The following is a 26,858-nucleotide window of genomic DNA, read 5'->3' as shown; positions in this document are numbered from 1 at the left end:
ACAGAATATTTCATTTATTGTTACATGAACACTATTGTAAAAAATATTCTCTCTGGTGAACTTGTATTTGTCTCCAATGTCTTAAATGTGCTAATGGTACTTATTTTTTACAGTAATATGTGCACATGGAACATGCTTCTCCTCCTCTTCTTCTTCTTTTTGTTTGTTTGTTGTTGTTGCTATTTTGCACAACTGTAAATGTGAAGAGCTAGTTTAGGATTGTCCAACATAGGCAGGATTGTGAAAATGCTTTTATTGTTGAGATACAGTCAGCAAAAGAGAAGAAAGCCTGCACTCTAAAATGCTTTGACCTGACCAGCTGTTTCCCTGTATTAATTAATACAAAATATTTTGTATAACAAATGTAAATAATGTTTTTAATGTGTTTCTGTCGGTTGTGATTGAAAAACGTTCCTCTCTTTATCCAGATGTTCACATTGTGTGTATTATTATTATTTATGTAAATAAATCACTTGTATATTTATTTACATTCACATTTAACAAATGAATTGGTATCTTTGCCATAAAAATTACACTTACATCTGACAATAGTAATTCTTCACAAGTAAACATCTCCTTTGTTTGCTAAACGTGTAACATATTAGGATATTGTTGCATTAATCTAGCATGTACTAATGCGCAAATCAATCTCGACCAATCTTTTATTCATAACATCAAAGGTATTGTTGGGGTTTTATATAATCTTAAATATAAGACAATCACATGTGAAATACAATGTGTTGCAATAACAAGGAACAGAAATGAAATCAAAATTCCACCTCACCAGAACAAAAACAAAAACAAAACCTGGGAATAAACAACAAAATAAAAAAACAATAAATGAAAGATAACAATAAAAAAATAAAATAATTTAAAACCCCCAGGGCTCATGTTTTATCAGCTTATGGGTCTTAGATTACATTTGGATTTGAAGATCCAAACAGTATATTACTGTCGAAGTAATTATGGAGAAAATATCAGGGATAACTGGACACTGATCTCTATGTATCATAATCATCTCAACACAAAATAATCTTCAAATAAAATATAATAAATTCTCATAATCCTAGTGTCAAATCTACAGTCGTACTCTGTTTTGTGTGTCAGCTTGTATGTGTGTTCCTGATGCAGCTACATCCTTTAATCCAAAGGAAGATATTGGAGGGATATGTGCTTATTTTGTTAGAAGCAAAACAGGAAATATAATAATAATCATAGACAGGTTGATCGGTACACAATGTTAGGTGATCCTGTATAATTCCTTTTTTATTTTCCTTTTGAGCCTCCAGATAATTCTTTCAATACAGCACAAGATGGCAGTAGAGCCAACCTTTAAGCTGTAATGCATATAAAAATTAAATATAATATTAATTGACACATTATTATAATTGATAACTATTATTGAGTATATAACTATGTAAAAAATAAATGTAAAAAAAATGAAGACTTCAGATGCAAAAGCCTCAAAGTCCGTCTAAAGTTTTAAAGGGGTGGTTGATTAGATTTCACTTTTCTAACTTTAGTTAGTGTGTAATGTTGCTGTTTGAGCATAAACAACATCTGCAAAGTTACAATGCTCAAAGTTCAAAGCAAAGGAAGATATTTTCTTTTAAAGAAATTGCTTTTTAAGGACTACAACAAATGTCTGGTAGGGACTATTCCTCCCGGGTTAGTGACATCACGAAATTTACATACACCCCGCCCCCCGGAACGCGATTTATAGATTATCAACACAGAATATGCTAATCAATGACTAGAACATAACTACACATAAGATACCTAAATTCATCAACAAACCATTCAGAAATGTTGTCTACATGTTGCCACTTCTTCTTGAGTCTCTCCATCTTTGTCTGACTCCAGTTTGAAAGGCTAAAAGTTTGTGAAATGTGTCTGTGTGAGTGCAAAAGCAGTTGAAGCTCCGCCCTCTGTGTCAGGAGCAGCAGCTCATTTGCATTTAAAGAGACAGACACAAAAACGGTTCGTTTTTTCTTACCCTCAAAAAGTGACAATTTTAACATGCTATATAAAAATATCTGTGGGGTCTTTTGAGCTAAAACGTACATACACACTCTGGGGGCATCAAATACTTATTTTAGATCTTGTGCAAAGGGCATTATACCACCCCTTTAATATAATTTTTTTTATCAGGCTCCTAGCTTTCTACCCAAGTACTGGCATTTCTGAATGGGCTGAGGCTGGTATTTAGTGAGTTTGAAGTGAAAGTATTTGATGAACATATACTATGTGAGGAGAGCATTCACTCAATATTATTATCTCATTTTTGACAGAGGTGACTTTTAGAGGCTTTTGCATCGGAGGTCTTCATACAGATTTTATACGTCATGGATTTTATGTCATAAGTTAACACAGCTGGCCTGGTGTCTTTGGAAATCTTTATGATTTTATTTCTCATCCAGTGGAAGTCAGGTGATGTTTATCTGATTTCTGAATAAAGTAAGCAGCACATGCACAGATACCTCAAGTGGCACTCAAGCACACCTTTTGGCCCCTTACTACCGAGATAAGTGCCCTCTTTTGTAAGACATATCTTAAGTCATATGTAAGACATCGGGCACTCCAGTTTCCTCTCAAAGATTCATCATGGCTGATGGAAAAGTTCACCAGGCTATGCATCAGGAAATAGTCAGTTAGTGGCATGATAAAGTATGCAGAGTAGACACCTATATAATGAAGGATGCCCACCTGGCTTTTACCATTATAGCTGGCTTGGACTTCCTGAGAGCCGCTGAAACCATCGTGGACGTAGGCCAAGGCAGATATGGCCTGGTTATACATACTAAGGCAAATTCTGTTTTTTATATATAGATCATATTATAATCTATTCACGATCATTAGATGAACACATACAACATCTGAACACTATACTGCAGAGACTCAACCAGGCATCAGAAGTGTCATTTCTTTAAACGGAAAATTTAAAGTTCCTTGGTCACATTGTCTCAGTAAAAGGAATGGAGGTTGACCCCAGAAAAAAAAATTCCTCCCAAAGACCTTAAAGCCCTCCAACGCTAAATAACTGCATAATTTTGATACATAATTACAAGTAATCTTTGTGTAAATGAAGATCTAACCTTGTGACAAGCCATCTTTGTTCCACAGCGTCTTCTTGGACATGTACAGCTTCAACTTCAACTTTTATTTATTTATATAGCACATTTAATAGCAACGTTGTTGCCCAAAGTGCTTCACAGTTAACTAAAAACAGTAAAACATGTTTTGTTGACAGCCCAGGCTCCACAAATGGCAAGAAAAACAAACTGGCACAGCCTGGACCACGAAACATAACAAACAGTGTTCCAGCCAATAACTGACAAGAATGATTTGGGTGTGGGGGTTGGGGGGTTAGTGCGTGCGCACATGAAGGGGGGTGTGGAGAGTGGAGGAGAGAGAAACATGAAGAGGGAAGTTAGCTAGATGAGAGATGTCCTAGACAACGACTAACGTTAAAATGTTATATTCTTGAGAATTTTGATATGGCCGACACACGACCAAAGAGATGACGTTCTGATGAACAAATAACAAAGAATAGGGAAAACTGTTCAAAAGGTTCAAAACTCCGCCGGCAGAAGGGCTTCCAATCCGACATTCAGGTGGCTCTGTTTTTGATGGACAGGTGGGTAAATCCAGTTTGTTTTTTCTAGATGGACGTTCATGTTCGCCTAACCAACACAAGGATATAATTCATGACTGTTTCAGGAAGCACAGAAGGGAGGGGGATGGGGCGATGGGATGAGGAGGAGGGGGGGTCGAGCTAGCCTCCGTTTTGTTTGACAATACTTTGAACGTCAACAAGAAGTGACGTCACCCAACATTGCTTAGAGCAGCTTTAATTTCTTTTAACCATATTCATCAACATATAAAAATGAAATAATCTTTAGAGTAATGTTATAAAGGTAGAAGGTGTTCTTAAAAACATGCTGAAAAACAAAAAGTTATTAAAAGTCATGTCATCTTAAATGCCAATGTGTGAAACAGCTGTCGTCATAGTTTCACAATGAGTGAGAAAGGTTGACAGCTAAATCTCAAAACTAGGTGAATCATCCATTTAAATAAACAAAACACACAACAAGTTTGCTGGCAAAACGAGAAAGCTACAGAGCTCGTAATATAACCAGAATCAACACTGATTTCAAGCTTGGCTTTTCGGAGATGGCAAAAAATCCTCAGGGATTTAAAATGTTGTAAACGTGACGTGGAGATGGTATTTTATGTTATTCAACAGGTGAGTAAGGTATTGAACATATAAATTGCCATATGTAGCTCTCTAACAGAGTTCATTGTAAAGCATCATCTATTGTGAAGGCTCATTTCATGGTTGTAGCGCTGTGCTGGAATTAACTTACCCTTTAAAACATAACACTTTATACCCAAATGTAAAAAAAAAGTTACTCGAATCAATGAACAGCACTAATAAAGCCCCATTCTTAGAGATCATTAACTAAAAAAAGTTGGTTTAGGGTTTAGTTACCCTTTAAGCCTAGTGGTGAATGTTTGTGAGCAGTAGAATAATCCCTCTCTCTTATTTTTAGTTATGAGAAAGAACCATTTGCCAGTCAGGCAGAGCCGAAACACAATCGAAATAATGTTCTTCCGCAAAATGCATGCAGTTTTGTCTTTTAACCGCTAGAGGGTAGGCTACCTTTAAGCATGTGCCCGACAACTGCAGTTAAAAGTTCTGATTCTGCAAGACCGCACGAGCCGCTGCTCCTCCCCCTCATCCACATGCCAAAACAACAACATCCAGCGCCCTGCAGGGCGTCTACATCTCCCTGACTGACCTCCTGCCTTCATTGGTGACAGACAGCCAGGTAACTATCGTGTTTGCCCTAAACTTCGCACTGTCACTGCTGTGAAATGAAACCAGCCTTAACACCCCTCCATTAAGCTCAACAACAAGAGATATAGTCTGGTGTGTTCGCGTAAAATAGCGTCGTGCGGTTGGAAACGCCAACCAAATGAATAAATAAATAATGAAAAAAATGCCCTCAAAATTCAAGACACGACTTTACAGTGTGAGTTGTTTTTGTGTGTGTTTATAACATGATATAAAGTGAAATCATGAGCAAGAATACTACTCTTTTTTCTTTTCTTTTTTTTAAGTATAATATTCATTTTATACAACAGTTCAATAAACAGTAAGTTTTAGACACAGCAGTCAATTTCGCCAACTAAAGTAAAAAAAACACACACAAAAAAAACAACACAGAGTGGTGTTTTGTTCTAGACCGATTCAGATTTTAATGAATCAGAGTCAATGATTCATTCATCTCATAACAGTATTACTGTTACAGTTGATACAAGTTTGTTTAAAAATTCACCTAGACAGCAAAATGATACACAAAAAAGAAAGGCCATCCAAACTGAACTCTCATCAAAGGTGTTGTGTTGCACATTCCAGGGTAGAATGTTTCAGTGTTGCAGTTGTACTGCAATTTAATGAATGCTACTGTACCTGTGCTAAAATGATACTTTGATGGTAAGCAGGACCTAAAGGTGGACTTCAAACTGAGCCGGGTCTCTATATGGATGCCTTAATAATGATGTTGCCACATGGTTGGGGACACCACATAACTATATTGATAACCATGTCCTGGCACTTTCTGTCCCGGGGCCTTTCAGGTTCCAGTAGCCTCTGTGCGCAGCTGGTTCACACAAGAATCATAAAGATTCCAGCAAGTTGCCGACTGTCCAAGAGCTTAAAAACGATGTCCTTGGCCAGTGTGTGGGTGCCATAGATGGAAGTCATGTCTGAATCAAGACTAACACTGCGCCCACTGGCCAGGACTACATCAATCAGCTCTGCCTTTCAGATGCAGGCAGTATGTGATGGGAAGGGCAGATTCCTTACATATTTTTTGGGATATCCAGGTTCTCTCCATGATACAAAAGTCCTGAAGAACATCAGGATATACAGAGAGGCTCTGGATCCTCCACAAGGATTCATCATTGTGGGGGATGGTGTTTACTCCTGCATCATCCATCATGTGGCCATTATTTTCATCCATATCCGGAGCCAGTCCAAGGGAAGGTACTGGTCCACTTCAACCCCCACCAAAAGACACGCTGGCAGTGCCTGCTTTTCAAGTCTCTTTGGTGGACCACACCTTTGCCCCAACAGTCATCGTCATTCTCCATTATATCTGACTGACAACCGGAGACATGAAGTCACTAAAGTTGTTGATTACATTGGTTGTTGTCAGCATCGGCTGTGGGATAGAATGAGTGCACTCTATAACGTCCACTATGGTATGGTTTGCACTCTATAACGTCCACTATGGTTTCGGACACCATTACAAATGGCTGTCCTCTCAAATACTGCCCTACTTGAGGGTATTGGGGACGGTTTCAGATATACATACACATGTTCTCATGCACATCCGATTCCTTCTCCAAAGGGTTTGTTGTGTTGTGGGCAATATCAGCTGTTAGAGTGTGCACAGATCCGCATTTTTGACAACCTACCAGACAGGGATTTTTGGCATACTCTTTTTAACATACCATGATGCTCTTGTTCTAATCTCATGTAACCTACTATTTAGGATGGACTGATGCACATTAGGATGCAGGGATAGATGCGCTCCAGTTTTTCATTATATATGCAGAAACATACACATAGACAAATATTGAAAATAGAAACATAACTTAAAAGTAGATCGTAGAAACAGATTATTAGAAAAGTGGCAATAGGAAATTCCATCATTTGAGCCTTAAGGAAAAATTAAATAAGATACATGTAAAATTTGCCATTCAATTAAGTATCGCTATTAGGCTGAAGTCTATCTGGACCTATTCTGAATGCAAAGAACATTTTGGTATAGGCCTACAACTCATTTATTTTGTAGCATAGTATGTAGACTAGAAACACTAAAGAATCCTCATTTTTTAGCAATGTAATGAGTGCTCACAACTAACTTTGTAACATGCACAGACTTGGTTGGCATCAACCTACACATTCAGCGTTCTCTTACCCAACAACTAACCACAAACAAGAGTTCCATCTAGTGGCGAATTAATGTAAAGACATCACATATTCCCCTCTTAGTTAAATTCATTCTTTCTGTAGTCGATAAAGTGCATGAAATAGAAATAAAGAGCATCACATTTGTTATGAATAAACAATTTCACATGTATGTAAATAATACACTAAACGGAATAGTAAATAAATGCGAGAAAACACTCAATGATAGCAATATAAACATTATAACAGTAGGCTACTTTAATCTTTATGTGTGTGTGCTGTGAAACTCCACGTCAATTCCTGTGGCTAGTGTACATATTAGCCAGAACAAACTCACATCTCTAACTTTTGTCAGGCAGAGCAGAATCAGAAGCCTTTGAATTGTTAGGAAATGAAATTTCCCTAATAGACCATAGTCCGTGAGCTTGAGAATCTCAAACAGCAGTCTCAAAAGGGCCCACAATGTCTGCCAATTTTTTAACAAGGTGCAGAGGGGAAACTAACGGGGCTGGAGTGGCACAGCAAACTGCTCTTATATAAAGAATGCCAGAGAGCTGCCACTAGTGTGGTATGTATGCAGGCATTCATTTGTTCTTACAACTGTGCAGTTATTTCGGGAGACATTTAACTCATGTTTTAGATTGCAGCAGGAGTGTAACACAGGGTCCAATGCACAATTTATACAGTGCAGAGAGTTCAGAACAGTGAACTATCAGAGCAGTGGACAGGGAACATTCTCAGAACTTAAGGTTCTGGCAAGGTTCTCTGAACAAACCATCTTTTTTAATGTAAACGTTCTTTCTGATGGTTTACAGCTGGAGACACAACAACATGGCCTACACATTTTGGATGTCTCCTTTATCTGACTCATCTATTTGGGTTTCTACTAACGAGCTGCTGAGTTGAATAAGGTGTGTTTGATTAGGAAGAGATCGAAAATGTGTAGGCTACTGTTGACATAGGATTGAAAACACTGGTTTTTTTTTAATGCCCCCTATCGTTTCAGAAATAACGGCGAGCGTGGGCGCGCAGTCAGCGAAAGCTATACCAAACAGTTCACTACAGGCTACTTTATGCTGACTTCTAGCTTTCATATATTATTTTGTATATTATTTGTCTCCTATTGATAAATGTAATAAAAGGAGTTTGGTCGTTTAGGATGAAAGCGAAGTTCCAGAAATAGTGGCCTATGTCTGTAACATCCCTTTCTCCACGCCTGAAATTTGGGACACGTTTTTTTTTTTTTTTTTTTTTTTGACTGGCATGACAACATTTGATATGAAAATAAATTAAATAAACCAAATGAAAACGAATAAATAAGTGAAAGCATAGCCTTTAAAAAATAGTTATTAAAAAAAAGTAGTAATTTATTCAACATCGTTTTGAGTAGCGACGATTCGTCTTAAGGAGGCACTAAGACTCGAGAGCAACACAAAGTAGCTAATTCCAGACGTTGTTTAAAACTTGGGGATAAGTTAGGCTATTATAGCCAAATGAAAGCATATAAGAATTTTTTTTGGAGGAGGAGGGGGTGCACCGTGCAGTTAAGAGCTCACGGATGAGATGAGTTTTTTGCTTCTTTAATAGGCTTCTTTAAGTCAGATTGGGCTGTCCGGATAGGGTTGGGAACTAAGATCATTCCATCACCAGGAAACAGTGAACGAAAACATTCTGGAAAGTGATTTTGTGCCTCTATGTGATTGTACCACGAGGCGCCGCTCACACACCGATCGCAGGCTTCTGGAGGAGATGGAGACTCGGGAAAGAGGAGGTGTAGGAAGGAGGGTGCGGAGCTTGGGATTGTTTAACCAGGGCAGGGTCATCATTTTATCACCATGTGACAGTTCTGACTGGCACTTTTCCTTAGGCTACTGCGAGGCAGTAACATAACTTATCTATTGTCCCATATGCCAAGTTCAAGGCTTCATAAAAAAGATTGGTGCAAAACAAATTGTTAAAAAATGGGATTTCGTTATAGGCCCCTCTATGCAGTCCTTCTGTTCGCTTTAACGCACCCTTATGGAAGCCGAGAAATGACTATGGGCCGGTGCATGTCTCAATGGCGGCTCAGTGCACTATCCCATATAAGTTTAAAGGCCAATTAAAAACGGAATTTGGATTTCAAAATTTGGATTTCGTTAGAGCAGTTAGCTACCTATTGGCCCAGCCTGATTTGGCCATCTTCAGATCACGACCTGTGCCACTGTAGGCTATATATGGGGCATTTCAAGGATGTGTCAGTCCTGTTTGTTTGACCTCACAGAGGCTGATCTGCAACTGCTTCCAGACACTTACTTAATCTTAAAGTTCAACCAATACAGTAACTAAATATTTACATTAGGCATATACAGCCTATAGCCAGGGGAGAACTGCCCCGGTCGTTTTTGCCCATATTTTTTTCCTCCAGCATCAAATGTATTTTTTTTCCACGCTAGGGAACTATATTAGCCTAAGTAATTTAGGACTAAGAGAGTCCTAATGTACAAGTATGCGACTTTCAATTAACTTATCGGTTAAACATCACGGCCTATTTCGGAGAATCTCGGCCTTTTAAAAATCGGGAAAATGAACACGGGAGGTGGATTTTGTATGAATATTTGGCTAATAAATGATTGGGCTAAGCTAGGTCGTTAAGAAAAAATTGGCAAATCCAACCAAAAGAATTACTTGCATGCAGTAGATAGGCCTACATCGCCTTATTAATCAAGAATAACATTTCTGAATGGGTAAAATAACTGGATTGTACAGCTGCCTGTTTAATATTTTGGTAGGCTATTAAATGGCGCTTAGTCGGTCTATTTTTGTTCCTCAAGACATGACATTTGCTAACAAATTTGACCATCTTATGGCTTAATTGCACAAAAAAATCTTATAAATCGAAGAGATCAGTTTATTTCAGAGACGTCTCGAGCATTTGACAGCCAACGATGCGTGTAGAAAAACATAAAACATTAATAGCCAACTAATATTATTGAGACATTATTCTTTCACAACCATAGACACGTTTAAATATTTTTTAAATGAATCTAGTTGATTGGTTGCGCACCATTCTCCTCTTCAAAGGGGCGTGTTCTGTAGATTTCTTCTCAGAAAATGACGCATTGATCACATTACGAAGATCTAAATATTAAACAAAAAGTATTTATTGGTCTTAAACCAAGTTCCGTAAAATAATAGCCTAATTTAGACCGAACCAAGAGTTCTACAAATGTTGCTGTTCTTGCAGCCTATATTATGCACAAAGTTAATGCTCAGCTGAACACCTGCTGGCAGAACATTAGGCTATTTGAATGTAATATAGGCTTTATAATAATAAAGTAGGCTAATCCCTATCTAACGATAAAATAACCAATGTGGAAATGAATGATTGTTTCTAAATCACGTTTTTTTTTTTTATTATCTTAGAATGAAATTCACTTGGCCTAGGCCAAAACTGTTTTCTTGATATGATAATGTGTTTTAATGTAGGCCAAGTAAATGAACGGAGTTCGATAAATAGGCCTTGCTACTGATTCGGTGGAATGTAGATGCGCTTAGCCTATAGCCTACTCACGCAAATTGTAATCTGTTACAAATTCATTTTCGTTTCGTTTTTTTCGTACGTTCTGCTGAGGGGTAATCTTGGTGTAACTATAGGGATGGATACATACTTTTTACATACAAATAATACATTTTCATACTAATCACATCGTATAGCCTAGCCTATTCGTCCGAAATTGCGATTGGGGTGGTTAATCACATTCACGCGTAAAACATCTGCTATCCAGTGAGGCCGTTTTTTTTTTTTTTTTTTTTTTTTTCTTAAAGAAAAGAAATGAGTTACGAAATATTTATTATCGATTACAAAACGAACAATTATGAAATTTGATATAACATATGAAATACAAGTGGTGTGGATAGTGATTTAGGAAACGGTGAGTGGGCAATGTTGCAGAGAGCGCATGGATTCCGCAACAGGTCACATAATAGGCTGAACAGCTGACTCGAGGCGTGCTGGCAGATGGTTGGTATAAGCCGGGTGGTGGTGGTGTGTGTGTGTGTATGTGTGTTTGGTGGGGGGGCTCACATTCATTGTTTAGTTATTTGAGCCCAACGCACAGACAATAACCCTATCCAGTAGCAAGAAAAGATGGAAAAGCTTCTTCTTACAGAGAGGAAATGGTCTAAAAAAAAGTTTCGCAAAATCTCATTGTTTTGCCCGTCTGCTGCTTTCTACCCGCAGATGTCAGTCTTTCAAACTCATTTGCGATTCGTTTTTTCTTTGTAACAGATACATTTAGGCTACTTACATATTTTAAATGTATAAATAAATAATAATAAAAAAAAGTCCTATATGCTTTAGGCTGTTTAATAGATTATAGACCTGTAATTCTTGAAATCCATGAAGAAAAAAAATCACGGAAATTTCTTGATATTTAATTGTCCAAAGATGTACATGATTGTAGTCAATGGTAGGCTGTGCGATGTCTTGTGAATATGCTATTCCAACAAACAGTTATTAACTGCAAGAAGTCTGAAATTAGACCCCTACGTCAAAAAATGACTTTTTAATTTGGTAAGCGATGTTCTTTGAATATAGTCAGACTGCAAAAACGCCACAAAAAGGGGGACCTTTCACTTCTCCAAATACGGATTTGCCCCTCCTCTTTTTCGAGCTCTGAAACCCATTCATACTATAGGTCCCAACAGACTCTCGCAGCATCATCACGGTCTTATGGTTTTAAACGGGCTCCATCCCCACCCTCACCAGTTACAGGGTAATCGGCAGAGCACGGCACCTCTTCAGAGCATCTCGTGGATGTTTTAACTCTTATCCTGAGTGGGTTTATTTGGGAAGTGAATGTTCTTCTCGTAGAACAGGTGAGCGAGTGGACGTCTTTGAATGGGTCTCGAAAAAGGATAACCTACGCCAAGAAAGCAAGTTTCCAAAAAAATAATAATAAAAACTTCCAAAAAAGAACCACGAAGGACATCACGGTCCTTTCGGAGAGTCTCGGTGTTCCAAAATTCCGGGAAATCGTTCAACTGAGTCATCAGGAGAATCTTCAGATTATTTTGACTGTTTGCTGTTTAAGTGCTTCTGCAGTTTTGCACAAGAGGGGTAGCCTATACCTTGCCATTCCAATTTTGTGGTAAATGTTTGGGAGTCAAGATCACTCGACAAGAACCATCACCGAATTGAAAGTGACAACTTTTGAAGAAGAAATGGATTCTGTTCGTTCTTGGGTGCGGAATGTCGGAGTTATTGATGCAAACATAGCGGCACAGAGGTAGGCTTATTCTGCATTGATGCACACTAAAATCTTTTAATCAGTTCAAGTCTTTTACATACAAAAACACCACCTACAGAACATTTCTTTATTGACAGTTCTGACATCTGAGTGAATTTAGCCCAAATAACACGCAAAGGCTACTACACAAATGTTAAAATATTTCCAAAAGAAAAGAGCATACATGTAGGATTAAAATGATTAAACTATTAGCCTAAAAACAATTGCATGAGTTTGTCAAAATGTTTTTCCCCACGTGCGGTTGTTAGTGCAGCCTATTTTTTATTATAGTGGTTAGTATTAGTAGGCTATGCTAGTAGTAGACGTCAACCACGAACTATCAGTTCACTTTTGTTTTCTATAACTGTAAAAATATCTACAGCAACAGGTTGGGCTGTTTTGTGGCGGTGGATGTAAAATGACACCGGAGATTAATAGCGCCAGAGCTCAGTCTTCAGTGCTGTTGTAGTTTGAGGTGACAGAGTCACGAGCCGAATGAAAGAGGCAAACAAGACAAAACAATGAAACCCTATTGTCTCACGGCTGTATACTTTAAGACGCTCGAGCACGTCACTTGAACGGCGATTGTTTGTGACGTTCTTATTTGCTTTTCATTTCTTGCTCATTTGAAGAGGAGCCGGTATAGCATAGGCTATTCTTTAACAATAGGCTTTGTTTAATCCAGTATTATTAAACGATTTGTCGAACTTTGATATGCACAATTGAATCATTTTAGGAATTCAAAATCAAATCATTAAAAGTTGGATGCAGTGGTAACTCCAATTTGGCTAATAATCATAATAGCCTATATGACTATTAACGAAAACACACAAATCTACTGATCGCCTCTTAATGTGTATGTTTTGCTAAGTCGAAATATTTATTTATATTTCTAATATCTATAACTATATGTATCGATGTTAACAACTGCCCAGAGCTGCGTTTCTACCAAAACATCAAGTGTGCTTTTAAGAAATACAGACAGCTGTTTGTTGTCAGGTCTAGGACTATAAATAATTTCGTAGTAAATTAGCTTTTTGCTTTTTGAACAGTGTAGGCCTTGCTATTGCGCTAAAGACTGCAGCTTCTTTCCAGCTTTTTTATTTTACCTAAATTAATTAGAGAAGTCCGTGTTAAATCTTCAAATGATACATTATTAGAACTATCATAATAATTGTAATAATAATAATAAATAAATAAATAAATTGTTGGCTACATTTGGGTTGTTCACCAAGTGCACACTATGCCTTTGAAAGACTTTTGATATAGCCTATCTGATATTGCTGCAAAAAAAAAAAAAAAAAAATAGATTTAACGTTAAAAAAAAAGAAAAAAAGAACTTGTAATCAAATTTGGTGAGAGCATTTAATAAAAATGAAACAAACATTTTCGAAATTAGGCTTTTATAACACTTTTGACTTATAACACAACAGTGTACTTTCTAGGCTTAAACTGTTGTCTTCAGAATATGTCATACAGATTCCGACATAAGCAGACATTTTTAATAGGTGAATCAGTGGAAATGTGCTCCAAATATGAAAGTATTTTTCATTTTGATCTTGTCCGAGACATGCATTAAGAATTGTACTGAACTTATGTTGAATTTAGTTTGATGGTATTATATCAGTAAATGGTCAGTTATATGAATTGTGAAAAAATTATGAAATAAACTGTCTGTTTTTTATTACTCTCCGAAACCCTACATCCACAGTGGAGTGGCCTTATCCCGTGCTCACTTTGAAAAACAGCCTCCCTCCAATCTCAGAAAGTCCAACTTCTTCCATTTTGTCCTGGCACTCTATGACCGCAGTGGGCAGCCTGTGGAAGTGGAGAGGACAGCATTTGTGGACTTTGTGGAGCAGGACAAGGTATATTCTATACTACAGCATGTTTCACATGATTGAACATTTCTGGATTTTTGATGATGTTCCCTATGTAGAGTTAAAGCTTGAGCTTTAAGAGAGAAAACAAAACCTTACTAAACACACAGGGTGTATGGAATATTTAAAAATCAGAAAAATTAGAGAAGCCATTCTTGGACACTGACACTTATTTTACAACATCAACTCCCTCCTCCCAAATCTTCCTTCTTGTTGTCAATTTTTTCCTTACTTTTAATCCATCCTTGGTAGGCAAGACAGCCTAATGTAGGCTCTCAAACTCAAAAAATGAGTACTTATTACTGTGGTTTTTTTTTTTTTTGCTGCACTATTTTCACAAGTGGGAAATTTAAAACTCAAACTGATCACACTTGCAAAACACAAGCCATTTTTTTCCAAAACAAAATCTCATGCTTTCATTACATTTGTAGCCTACATATTTTCTTTCCAAGTAAACATTGTTTCACAATGCAATATTTTAACATAATGCGAGCACAATAGATCTTCTTTCAATTTAGTTTTAACAGCAGTGCAACAATGCAAGATACATGTTTCAAATCACTCTTGTTACTAAATATATTACAGCAATTCTAGTTGTCACATTAGAAAATGCACTTACATTACCAAACTTTATATAAAATCTGTAATGTTTATAATTGTATCTCTTCATCAAAAGTTGTAATAAATATATGACACAGCCATGAGTTTTACAATAAGTTTGCTACCAGTAGTAAATGTTTTCACTGTACCCAATGACTAAATGTATACAGTTACTAACAGTAATTCCATGGTAAAGCCATGAGATTTGAGTTTTGAAAATGTACCACTTGCTTGTCATAGTTAAAAAAAAATATATTATTGTGTAGACAATACTCAGTCATGAACTCCTGTATTTAAATGTAAATTTTTTGTAGCTTAATCAAAATTCTTTGTCCTTCCCTTGCCTTTCCCTGCTGTTCTTCTAAGGAGCAGACGGGAGAAAAGACCAACAATGGAACTCACTACAAACTCCAGCTCCTCTATAGTAATGGTATGCTTATCATTTCTCTTCTCATATAGACCTTTATGTCCATGTAGATATTCTGTCTGTTGGGAAATATAGCATTCCACATTTTTTGTTTTTGCAAAAAAAAAAAAAAAAAAAAGCCATCATTGTGTGATTATATTATCCATTAAATGAACATGTACATTATATATTTTAGTTTACCTAACAAAGAAACATCTGATGGTAGTAAAACTATTGCCCGACTCTCTCCTACTATTTGATCCAGTGGCAATGTGGTTCCAAATTTGTACATTTATTTCAGAGTGTGACATCAGTAAGGTTGGTTTGTTGTTTTTGTTCACAGGTGTTCGCACAGAACAAGACCTTTACGCACGTCTCATTGATTCCGTCACTAAACAGGTAAAGCACCACCTTTTTTTGTCTTCTAGCCACTAGAAACTTGTACTTAGTTTTGCTCTGTGTGTTGATGACCTCTTTTAAACTCTGTTTTACATGGTTCAGCCCATCTCATATGAAGGACAGAACAAGAATCCAGAAATGTGTCGTGTCTTGCTAACTCATGAGGTCATGTGCAGGTGAGTAAAAAACACAATCAAACCAATAAAGCAGCAATGTGCTATTGGAAAAATGTCTGAAAGAGTGCAGCAAATTTGCTCTACAATGATCCATACTCCAGCCACTTGGCATCAATGGTTTCATGAGGAACCTTTAACATCCATGTGACATTTCCACTGTGTAAAAGGTTCTTTATGGTGGAAAACAGTTCTTTAGATTTTTAAAATGTTAATTTTTTTTATCTTTTAAGAACCACCTTGTCTTTGGTAACATGTTAATAGCAGTAGTAGCTTCTGTGTTTGAATCCCTTGGTGGAAGTTTACGTAAAAGAAATACATCTTCAGGAAACATGCTGAATTTCCAGTCTTCTAACAACCAAAAACATTTCTCGAGTCAGTTTCACTCTAAGCCCACAGTGATGTACGTTAAGAGTGTTCACAGAAGATACTAAGGCTATGACTCGGAAACATCTTTTTTCTACATCTTGGCCATCCATCCACTATGAGAAGGTGTTTTTGTCCAGCGAAAACTGAGCTTTTTGAAGATAAATTTGAAAGTGGCGGTTTCTGATTGTAGTGTGGTCTGTTGTTTAATCATGTGGTCTGGCATGTTTAATCATGTGACGTATAATGTACCGATCTATGGTTAAATGGCATGTGCCTGCTATGTGCTATTCTCTTTCATTGTTTTGCTAAAGGTAAATGTTACTTTGTACAATCATTCCTGCAAAGATGACACAACATTCACTCGCAACTATATTTTTGCAGAACTCAAAACACTTACCGATACATGCAAATCACTGCAGGTTCCAGCTGACACGAACACAACTTTTATTTCTTTTCACACACAGAAATAAATATGATTACAGGGGCAGATATGTAAATAATAATAAAAACTTATATTCGCACAGTTCCTTGCACAATACTATGTCATGACCTCAAAACACTTTTACCATAGTGTATCAAATAAACAAATACATTTTGAGATTTGCATCACTTAACCATCACCTGGAACAGCTTTGCACTTGCAAAGTACGAGTCCAGTGAAACAAGAGTCACGATACAAGAGCTCAAAGCACACTAAAATTGCATGGTTGCTTTAGTGATTGTGATTTTATCTCACGTTTGATTTATAGTTAAAGAGTTCACTCAAACATGTAAATTCTGTCATTAATAATCACCCTCATGTTGTTCCAAACCCGTAAGACTTCGGAACACAAATGAAGATCTTTTTGATGAAATCTGAGAGTTTTCTGTCCCTCCATTGACAGCTACGCAACTACCACTTTGACACTTCAAAAAGTTCGTAAAGAGATCGTAAAACTAATCCATATGAATTGAGCGGTTTAGTCAAAATATTCTGAAGAGAAATGGTCACTTTATATGATTCATTTAAATTTTTGGGTGAACTATCCCTTTAACACTATCAGGTGTGTTTAGGGTTTAGTGTAGGTGGTACGTTATTTTCAAACGCAGTATAGCATTAACCTTCACCCTCACCGCACATTTAATTAGCGAACTGCTGTGATACGTACAACAACCAACATATAATAAAACCATGCCAGATTCACGTTCTTCTGTTTCAGATAAAACCGAAAACTCGTTTAGCGTCACTCACTTGACATTTCACTTTAAAAAAGTGTTGCGAAACGTTCACGACGCAACGTAATGTCATTTTTGCATGTATGTCGCCACAGGCACGTTTTCTCAATGAGCCTGGGTTGGAACAAGCACAAGCACAATGTCCAAGAGAGTATATGGTAGCTGGACGGAGAGAAAAGGGAACAGCAAGTGTCACAGGAGACAGAAGAGACAGGGGGTGTGCAGTGACCTCAGGCTTCAGGACAGCATTAGGGAGGGCAGAAGGGGACTCAGAATTGGCTCTGCCCCCATTGTGTAGCCAGCAGATGCCCGAGTGGGCGCTCACAGCTGGTTAATAACAGAGCTGATGGGGAAGGGGGTGCAGAGGGCAGGCCACACAGCTGGGGAGTGACTCTGTCTGACGGGGGGGACTGTGAGGAGAAAGCATACAGGCAGATGGCCAGGGGTGGGGGGCACTTTTGTTATGCTGGTGGCGTGGTGCATGAGGTGGGGGGATTGTGTGTGTGTGTGGGGGGGGGGGACGTGCCGTGCCCTGCACAGACAGGAGGTCCACCAACGGTGTGTGTGTGTGTGTGTGTGTGTGTCTGATAGGGTCGGGTTTGTGTGTGTATGCTTTTAGAAGCAGGGATTGAGCTTGATCATTCACAATCAATGTGACAGATTGCTGGCCTGCCTTTTTTTTCTTTAGTCTTAATTGTAGTGGTCTTATGGAGCAAGTTTTAATAATTCATGATGTTCTCTTTTTTCCGTACAAAGTCGCTGCTGTGAGAAAAAAAGCTGCGGCAATCGCAACGAGACGCCATCCGATCCTGTCATCATTGACAGGTAAGTCCAGTTACAAAACTTTTCTAGTTCCCTACACACAAGTTTGAGTGATTTATATGTTCACACAATCCACAGTATGTTCTGCTTAGATTTTGTGCAGGCTGTGTTATTAAAGGGAAGGAAAACCTGAGAAATAATCAGTTTGAGGAAACTCAACTCAAGGGTCCTATGAGTCCTAAGACTAGCATACTAAAACTAGGGCCTAACTGACCAATAAAGTCTCTTTTGGACAAGTTTGGTTTATATGTTTTAATTTTAGCTATACGCTCTAAAAAAATACTGGGTTGTTTCAACCCATGTTTAGGTCAAATATGGACAAACCCAACCGTTGGTTTACATTTTTAAATTAAATTTTGAAACCCAAGGGTTGGTTTGTACATATTTGACCCAAACATGGATTGAAACAACCCAGCATTTATTATTTAGAGTATAATGATTTGGAGTTTAAGAATGAACACATCTGTCCTTCTTTATTCATTGCCTCATTGCGCAGAAAGGATCAGTATCTTACATATTTTCTCCTTTCTCTACTCACTACATAAATACAACACTTTAAAAGCTAGTTGTTTTGCTCTCTTATGCATACTAAATCACTCTTTGTCCCACAACTTGATCATCCCAAGCTATCTTTCAAAGACATATGGATGATATAGTTTCCCTTATTTTCAGATATCCCTCTTTACCTCTCTCTCCTTTTTCAAGCTAACAGTGTTTATAAAGCGTCTCTGAGGATCTGCTCTGTCTTTCTCACGTCAAGAGTGGAAAGTTGTCTCATAGAGTTTCCCAGAATTCCTTAGTACCACAGCTGTTTTTATAGTTTTCTCTGTGATTTCCCCTCTCTCTCTCTCTCTCTCTCTCTCTCTCTCTCTCTCTCTCTCTCTCTCTCTCTCTCTCTGTCATATCTGTTCCTTCTATCTCTTTAATTCTCCAAACAAGGTCAGACTTACCCAGAGTTTTAATAAAATGAAAGGATTAGACAGCCACGTTTGGTATTGACAGTTTTTTTTTTTTTTTTTTTTTTTTTTAAGCTGTAGCTTATATATTGCCTCATTAGTGCATTATGATACTTCTCATATTTGGCAACAGCATACAAACTGGTTGGCTTTTTGTTGTTGCTTTTTTATGTATTGTGTAGCATATGCCTGTTGTGTAAAAAAAAAAGCCTGTTGTGGATCATCATTGATAGATTCGTACTTTGAAAAACCAAAGGAAATTTGAAAGTGCAAGGGTCTTTTTAAAACTTACAAATGAGAGTTGACAAAGATATTTAATATATTCATATTCAAGTATTTTTCGATAGCAGATTTGTCTAGTTTTAATACCCTTCACTCTCTGGTTTTCAATGCCACCCTCAACCTTTCCCTCTAATATTGATATAATTAGTCGGCTCATCAGGACACCTCCCCGATGCATGTGGGAATTGGGATCCCAAAGCACCTTCACCCCCCTCCTTTTTTAATCTGTGTCCGTTTTGTTTGGACCTGCTGCTCAGTCTGTCTGTCTCTCCACCCCCTTTCTGCCTCCACAACTAATCCAGTTATTAGCAGAAGGGGAGAGAATAGCTCTCAGCTGATGCTGAAGGAGGCTTTTGTCACATCATGATCCCCACATCTTCCCTTGGCTCTTCTTGCTGCCAGAGATTATGGCCTAGCTTTTAATCATTAACTGTCCTCATATTATTCTTATATTAAACATGAATTTTTGCACATTGAAACCTTCATTAGTTTGTTTGTATAATTGTAAATCTTATCATGTGCTTGTGCATATTGATTGAAAGACCAGTTTAGTCAATCCAACAGTCCATGACTGATCAATACACACATGTGCTTTGGCCACATACTTAAATCTTGTGGATGAAAGCTACTGTTTTAAAAATGTCTCATCCAAATTGGCAATAGTGGTAATATGTTAATGAACATTTTGGTTTGGCATATGTTGACCACGAGGTGTGTGTGTGTGCGTGTACCACTGATCTATACTTGATTTACATATTTGTCCCTAGAAAGAGCTAATTCTGACTAAACCAATCAGGGACATCTGGTGCTATCATCATTTATAAAAACAATATATAGATTAAGTAAAAATGTTTAATTGTAAAAAGGGTTGAGTTAAGGTATGGGTTTAAGTTAGAGTATTAATGATTAGCTGTATGGAAATGAGGACTTTTTTTATTTAAGTTTGTGTGTGTGTGTGTGTGTGTGTGTGTGTGTGTGTGTGTGTGTACCTACTTAACCATATTTCGGGGGCAAATTTGACCCCAGAATTGAGCTAAACATGACAAAATCCCACAAAACCAGATGTTCTCATTTGTAAAAACAGTATAAAAGGAAATAACGTTGTTGTTGTTTTTGTGGTAAAAATGCAGAAAGTTTTCAGTTAGGGTTATGGTGTGGGTTAGGGTTAGGGTTATAGTGTGGGTTAGGGTTAGGGTGTGGGTTAGGGTTAGGGTTATGGTTATGGTGTGGGTTAGGGTTAGGTTTTAAAACAAACTGTATATAAAAACAACAGAAGTCTATGCAATGTTCCCATTTAGATAGCGAAGTAAAGGTGTGTGTGTGTTTGTGTAAAAGTGTCAGTTGTTTTTAGCGTTGCTCATAACATGCCTTAATTGGATTAGGAAAAGTTTGGCAAAGTGGAAGCACTAATTATGTTTGGCTTCATAAGAAAAGTAAGATTCCTGAAAGTCCTGGTATATATCCTGCTATATCTTTTAAGCTTTGTAGTAAATGTACAGCTGGACTAACAGCTTGAGACTCAGCAAGTCACTACCACACAGGTTCAATAAATGGATGCATACGATTAGTGAGGGATGAAAAGAACTGTTGAAAAGAAGGAGAGGGTTGAATAGGGATCAATCCCATGGTGGGTTTTGTGCGTTTTCAATCTATATGGGTTAAAACAAACAAAATAATCAATATGGTATAATCTTATCAATAGAATAAGGCTATCGCAGGAATAAGGCTGATGGATTGGTATGCATGTTTATTTGTTTGTCAAATCTGTTTCCAAATGTTGTCTTGGTAATTGCTGAAAAAGTTAGTAGTTTGTAAAATCTCTCTACACAGAATTTGGATGTAGTTATAAATGCAGGTCCTCTATTATTAACCTTAAAAAACGTTTTATTATTTTATTTTTTACGTTAAAAAAAATGGTTATTGTATTCTCAAATTTAAGAGCCATAGTAGCAATCCGAGGACGTGCACTTGAATACAAACTTGGGGCTGTTGTTTTAAAGACTGTTCTGACATAGCATTTCATTCGCTTCCTTAGGTCTAGCTACAATGAGTGCTCTGGGAAAAAAAGAAAAAGAGAAAAAAAATCACAGTAATAGGAATGGTACCATCTGTCCCCTCTTACTTTGCTAATCAAACCCAGGGGAGTGCAAAACTATTGGATCAATATAGAAAGACAATTATCTGTTCCTGAAGGGAATATGTTCTGCAACGGCACCAACAAAGAGTGCGCACTATAAGACAAGTGAAGGGATGGCAGGACAAACAAAACAAAACAAAAGCATTTCTTTGAGCATAACACAAGTTTCAACATGAGTTATACTACCAACAAAACTGAGTGGTGAGATAAAATTAACAATCAAACGAGAATATTATAAAATACTTTTTATATAATTTAAATTTTAATAATTATAACTGTTTCTGCTTTGAAACATATACAGTGCCTTGCAAAAGTATTCAAGCCCCTTCATTTTTTTCATATTTTGTTATGTTAAAATGCTCTCAATTATTTCTTTTTGTGACTCCTTTTTTTTTTATCATATTTTAAAATTATAACTATATACAAAGGCCAAGATCTGCCCAGGATCATTACTATCAACAAAACAAGCAACAGACAAAAATAATACAGATAATAACCTAAATAAAATACAGAAGTACAACTTAAAATCTCAATGGATCGGATGGAGTGTCAGTCTAACCAAAACACTTATAAATAAAATTGAACGATTTTCAAAAGCCCTGGTTTCATCCTTGAATCATCTTTGAAATTTGAGGTTTCTAAGTCCATCTGGTTTCAATTCAATTGATCAGTCATGATTTGGAAAGGTGATTCCTGTCACCGCTGTGAGGAACAGTGCTGCCTATGGTGCTAAAATATAATGTCTATAACTAATCCATAGCAAATGTGTACACATGCAGACAGGAGTGAGAGCAGGGAGGAACTGTGGAGGAGGAGGAGAGACTGACAGGGCTCACAGCAGGCCTGCTGAGAAGCTGTCAATGGCCCTATCAGCCCTGACCCGAGTCCTGACAGATTCATCACACACTACACGGCCACGTTGCCTGATCTCTCACAAATGCACGGCTATGAGATCAGTGCTGTAAACTAATTCAGGGCATCTGTCCTGATGAATTTATCCTTAATCCTGCAGTATATACAAAAAGCAGGAATGCACTACTGTGGAGAAAGTGGGATTGTGTCGAGGCATATGGAATTTACCATGGAAGATGAGATCTTCTGGATCTCCTCCAGATTACACACACAAACACACACACACACACACACACACACACACACACACACACACACACACACACACACACACACACACACACACACACACACACACACACACACACACACACACACACACACACACGCACACACACACACACACACACACACACGCACGCACAAACACAAACAAACAGAGGGGCCAGACTAGCACCAGGGGGCATCATTAACTCATTAGTGAAATTTAAGACAGTCAAGCACACACACACACACACACACACACACACATCTCAATATGACTTAGTGGCAAGGCTGTTGATTAAGCATTATCTCTAATATCTGTGGGGCAAAAATACAAAAGTATAATTTTTTCAAGCATTTATATTTCTGTCTGTTTTTGCGGTATGCTTTTGCTTTCCTCTGAAAACTCACATCAAGCTGTTCTGTTTGAGACATTCGGTAAAGTGAGTGCTGGCATTCTCCATTCTACCCCCCTCCCAAATACACACACACACACACACACACACTCCCAATTTGGAAACAGATGTTGTTTGTCAGATCCCATCATTACTGGCTAATTAAGCAGACATCTTTCCCTTCTCTTCTCCTATCTGCCACTCTTTTATTCATGCAGATTTTCCTGCCTTTGTTTCCCCACAAAGATGAAGGCTTGTGCAGAAATGTATTTTTTTTGTTTTGTTTCTGCATTGGTTAAATAAATGTGTGCTTACATAGACATACTCATGGAAGCACTGAGCATTATAACGCACACACACACGCACGCACACACACACACACACACACACACACACACACACACACACACACACACACACACACACACACACACACACAATTTCAAAAAATGCTGTTTTCCTCATGGGGACCCAAAAATGTCCCCAAAAGGACAAGGATTTCAGATATTGCCATCTTTGTGGGGACATTTTGTCCTCATACGTGTGTGTGTGTGTGTGTGTGTGTGTGTGTGTGTGTGTGTGTGTGTGTGTGTGTGTGTGTGTGTACATAGACTTTCTCTGAGTATGTCAATGTAAGCGCAGACTTATTTTTTTAACTAATGCAGAAACAAAAACATGTGAGTCAACTAATTAGGGAGTCAGTGAAAGAGTTACTAGAGCTTAGGACCATAATGACTAAAAAACAAACAGCTGTTATAATATTATATGAAAAAATATATATCATGCAGTTTATGTTGTGCAGTTAAGTCACTTAACAAATAAGCAAATTTGTGACATGACTACATATTCTGTTGTATGAAAAGTAAGATTTCCTTGCTTCAATTAAAGCACAAAACATGCACTTTGGAATATTCTCCGAATATGCTGGGAAAACATGGATCAACAGGATTTGAGCATCCTGGTCCATGCATCCAGTGGGAGTGCATGCTATCATAAAGCAGAAGAGATAGCAAATATGAAATTCATGTGAATTCTTTCAATTGTTATCACTTAAACTGTCATGCTTATAATATATTAAATATATAATTTTTTTACAAAAATACAAAATAGAAGCTCTGGTTACACTTTATTTCGTTTGTCCACTTTAGTCATTCTACTAACTATATGTAACTGTCAACTAGCAGTCATTAGAGTAGTAGACTGTCTGCTTAAAGGGATTGATCACCTAAATGTGAAAATTCTGCTATCATTACTATGAAAAAAAAGACTATGGAAGTCAATGGCTAGCATAAACTGTCTGGCTACCAACATTCATTAAAACATCTTCTTAATGATACATTTTGATTGATTGATTGATAGTCAGACATTTTACTGACTATAAGCAGTGCTTAATTTGAGGCGGATCCTGTTCCTGAAAATGTCCGATTTTGGATTTTTGCGTTCAGCCATTTGTTTTTAAAGTGTATAACATGATGACAGTGCATGAGTGTGAGAATGCAGGTTTATACAGATGTATTTTGGAGGTTATGTTTTGCTATTAGTCCTCAACATATTTTTGACCAATCAGCTTCAAAATCACTTATTGTTTTGCAGAAAGTTTGGAGAGAGTGCATAGGCCTATACTTGATGTATTATTCCAATAAAAATGAGTTAATATCACAAAATGTCAATAATACAGTCAAGCATATTTTCATTTTTCATATCCGTGAGTAAAGCTGAGGGTGTTTCTCATCAAAAGTTATCTTGAAGATGGAGCTAGTCTGCACCCCTGGACAATTCTGCTGATAGTCATCAGGATAGTGAAAGAAACTTGTGAATTATACTTTATAGTTATACTTTTACGTCATTGAATGTCTCTGGAAAACTGAAGTTGTATGATCAGTGTCGTTAAGCACTGACTATATACAAGTACATGTCAACTAACCCTTCTAACGCTAAAAGGTCTACTAATAATCGAATGAAAGTTAGTTGTTGACATGTAGTTGCAGAGTTACTCAGTCACTTTATTTGGTAACACTTTATTTTACAGTGTACTTGTTACATATGTTACATTTACTTAGTAATAGCAGTAAATGATGCACAATTACATGCAACTTACCCTCAACCATATCCTAATCCTACCCTAACCCTATAGTAAGTACATGTAATTGCTTAATATTACTCAGTACTTAAATATATAATTACACTGTAAGAATGACACCTTAAAATAAAGTGTAACCCTTTATTTTAAGGTGATGTTGTTACATTGTACTTACTCAAATAAGTGCTGAGTAATACTAATTAACTACATGCACTTACTATAGGGTTACTGTTAGGGTTTGGTTTAGGGTTACTTGTAATTATGCATAATTTAATGTTTAGTAAGTGCATATACACGTCACCTTCAAATAAAGTGTTACCGAAAGTGAACCATCGAATAAAGTGTTATTGAAGCTCTCACAAGCGTTCTCCAGAATCTGATGACTGAATGTTTAGAGCGGTTGGTACATGGCTGAAAGAAAAAAATCTTTGTAAAGGCAAGAGTCCTGAAACAAGATGTTGGCTGGTTGCTTTTATTTTCCTTAGTTGTGGGAGCAAGTGTGAAAGGTCCCGGTGTGGTATGTGGTGATGGAGGTATTGATTTTTAGAGCCTCTATGTGTGCCCTGTTAGTGGGGTCAGAGGTTGGGAACGTGCCCTGTTAACCCCACGACCAGTCTGGCCCCAAAGTCTGCCAAGGGATTCTGGGAGCCCAGAGTATTTATGACCAGCCCTAGCTAACCTCTGCTACCCAAAACCCCTCAGAGGCTTCCCCCACAACCCTCACCTATCCAACACTACACTTTACAGGGATTTGTGTTGTTGTTTTGTTTGCTGATGATGAATATAATATCAGCACGTCAATGTCTGATACTTCACTGGTTCAAATCTTCATGGTTGCATTTTGAATAATTTGGGTTTGATATAATGTTGTTGTGATATAAAACTCTGTGTCGACTCGACTCATACTCACACACACACACACACACACATGTGGCATACAGTCGTTGATGAATTGATGCCGAAACTTTTCAGCATGTCAGTGTTTCGATGCTGCACATCTGGTTTCCTAATTTTCCTTCCCCCACTCCCTCGATGTCATGACACTGTTTTGTTTTTCTAAGACGGAACGGGAGGGAGGAGAGATGGACAAGGGGAAACACTGATGAGTGATGGTTCTGCATCTAACATATCAACCGTCTCTTTCTCATCCTTTGTTTTTTTGTCTGTGGTAATGGGCATTAGTGCTATTCAAATGATTCATATATAACTTATATTCAGTTCATTCTGAACTCACAACCATGAAGAAAACAGTTATTGTTTGAGTTTATACACCTCTTATAAAGAAATTGCAGGTTTAGTTTCAAAATGGTGGAAATGTAACATTTGGAAATACCTACTTCCTTTAATATTACTTTTTTCTACATTTTAGGATTATAGTGATAGTAAAACAATAATAACTTCCACCAATTAAGTGTGAAATTACTGAATGCACAGGTGACCAAAATGTTAAATAAATCAAAACTATCCAATATTTTAGCTTCTTCTGGACATTAATTCAACTCACCTCATGAGACACATTATGGGATGCTTTTTAAACCGTATTATATGGGTTCCTATGTTTCTTTTCTTTATTCTCCGATCTTACATAATCATTTAAAACCTTAAAAATTATTCTGATTGATAAGAAAAATTATTAGGTTTGGTTTTGTGAAAAAAATTCATACACACTATTCACACATTTGGAATCATTAAGATTATTTAATGTTTTTGAAATAAGTCTCTTATGCTCACCAAGGCTGCATTTATTTAATCCAGTATAAATGGTAATATTGCAAA

At 37.3% G+C, this 26,858-nt stretch overlaps 1 protein-coding gene across 2 annotated transcripts in view; it reads left to right on the top strand.

Moving 5' to 3' along the window:
- The first annotated feature begins 11,758 nt into the window (after positions 1-11,758).
- Positions 11,759-26,858, top strand: part of ebf2 (EBF transcription factor 2) — a 28,712-nt gene continuing 13,612 nt past the window's right edge. The window contains exons 1-6 of one of the 2 annotated variants that reach the window (XM_082170971.1): positions 11,759-12,252; positions 13,964-14,120; positions 15,105-15,162; positions 15,482-15,537; positions 15,640-15,713; positions 18,051-18,119. In XM_082170971.1, coding sequence (XP_082027097.1) covers positions 12,119-12,252; positions 13,964-14,120; positions 15,105-15,162; positions 15,482-15,537; positions 15,640-15,713; positions 18,051-18,119 — 548 coding nt within the window. In that variant the 5' untranslated portion in view covers positions 11,759-12,118. Of the gene's footprint in view, positions 12,253-13,963; positions 14,121-15,098; positions 15,163-15,481; positions 15,538-15,639; positions 15,714-18,050; positions 18,120-26,858 lie in introns of both variants that reach the window. The other variant, XM_082170970.1, reaches the window with a different exon arrangement.

Source organism: Leuciscus leuciscus (assembly GCF_965113295.1).
Source record: "Leuciscus leuciscus genome assembly, chromosome: 5".
Lineage (NCBI taxonomy): Eukaryota > Metazoa > Chordata > Actinopteri > Cypriniformes > Leuciscidae > Leuciscus > Leuciscus leuciscus.
The sequence above is the reverse complement of the archived record's forward strand: the minus strand, read 5'-3'. Positions and strand labels throughout refer to the sequence as shown.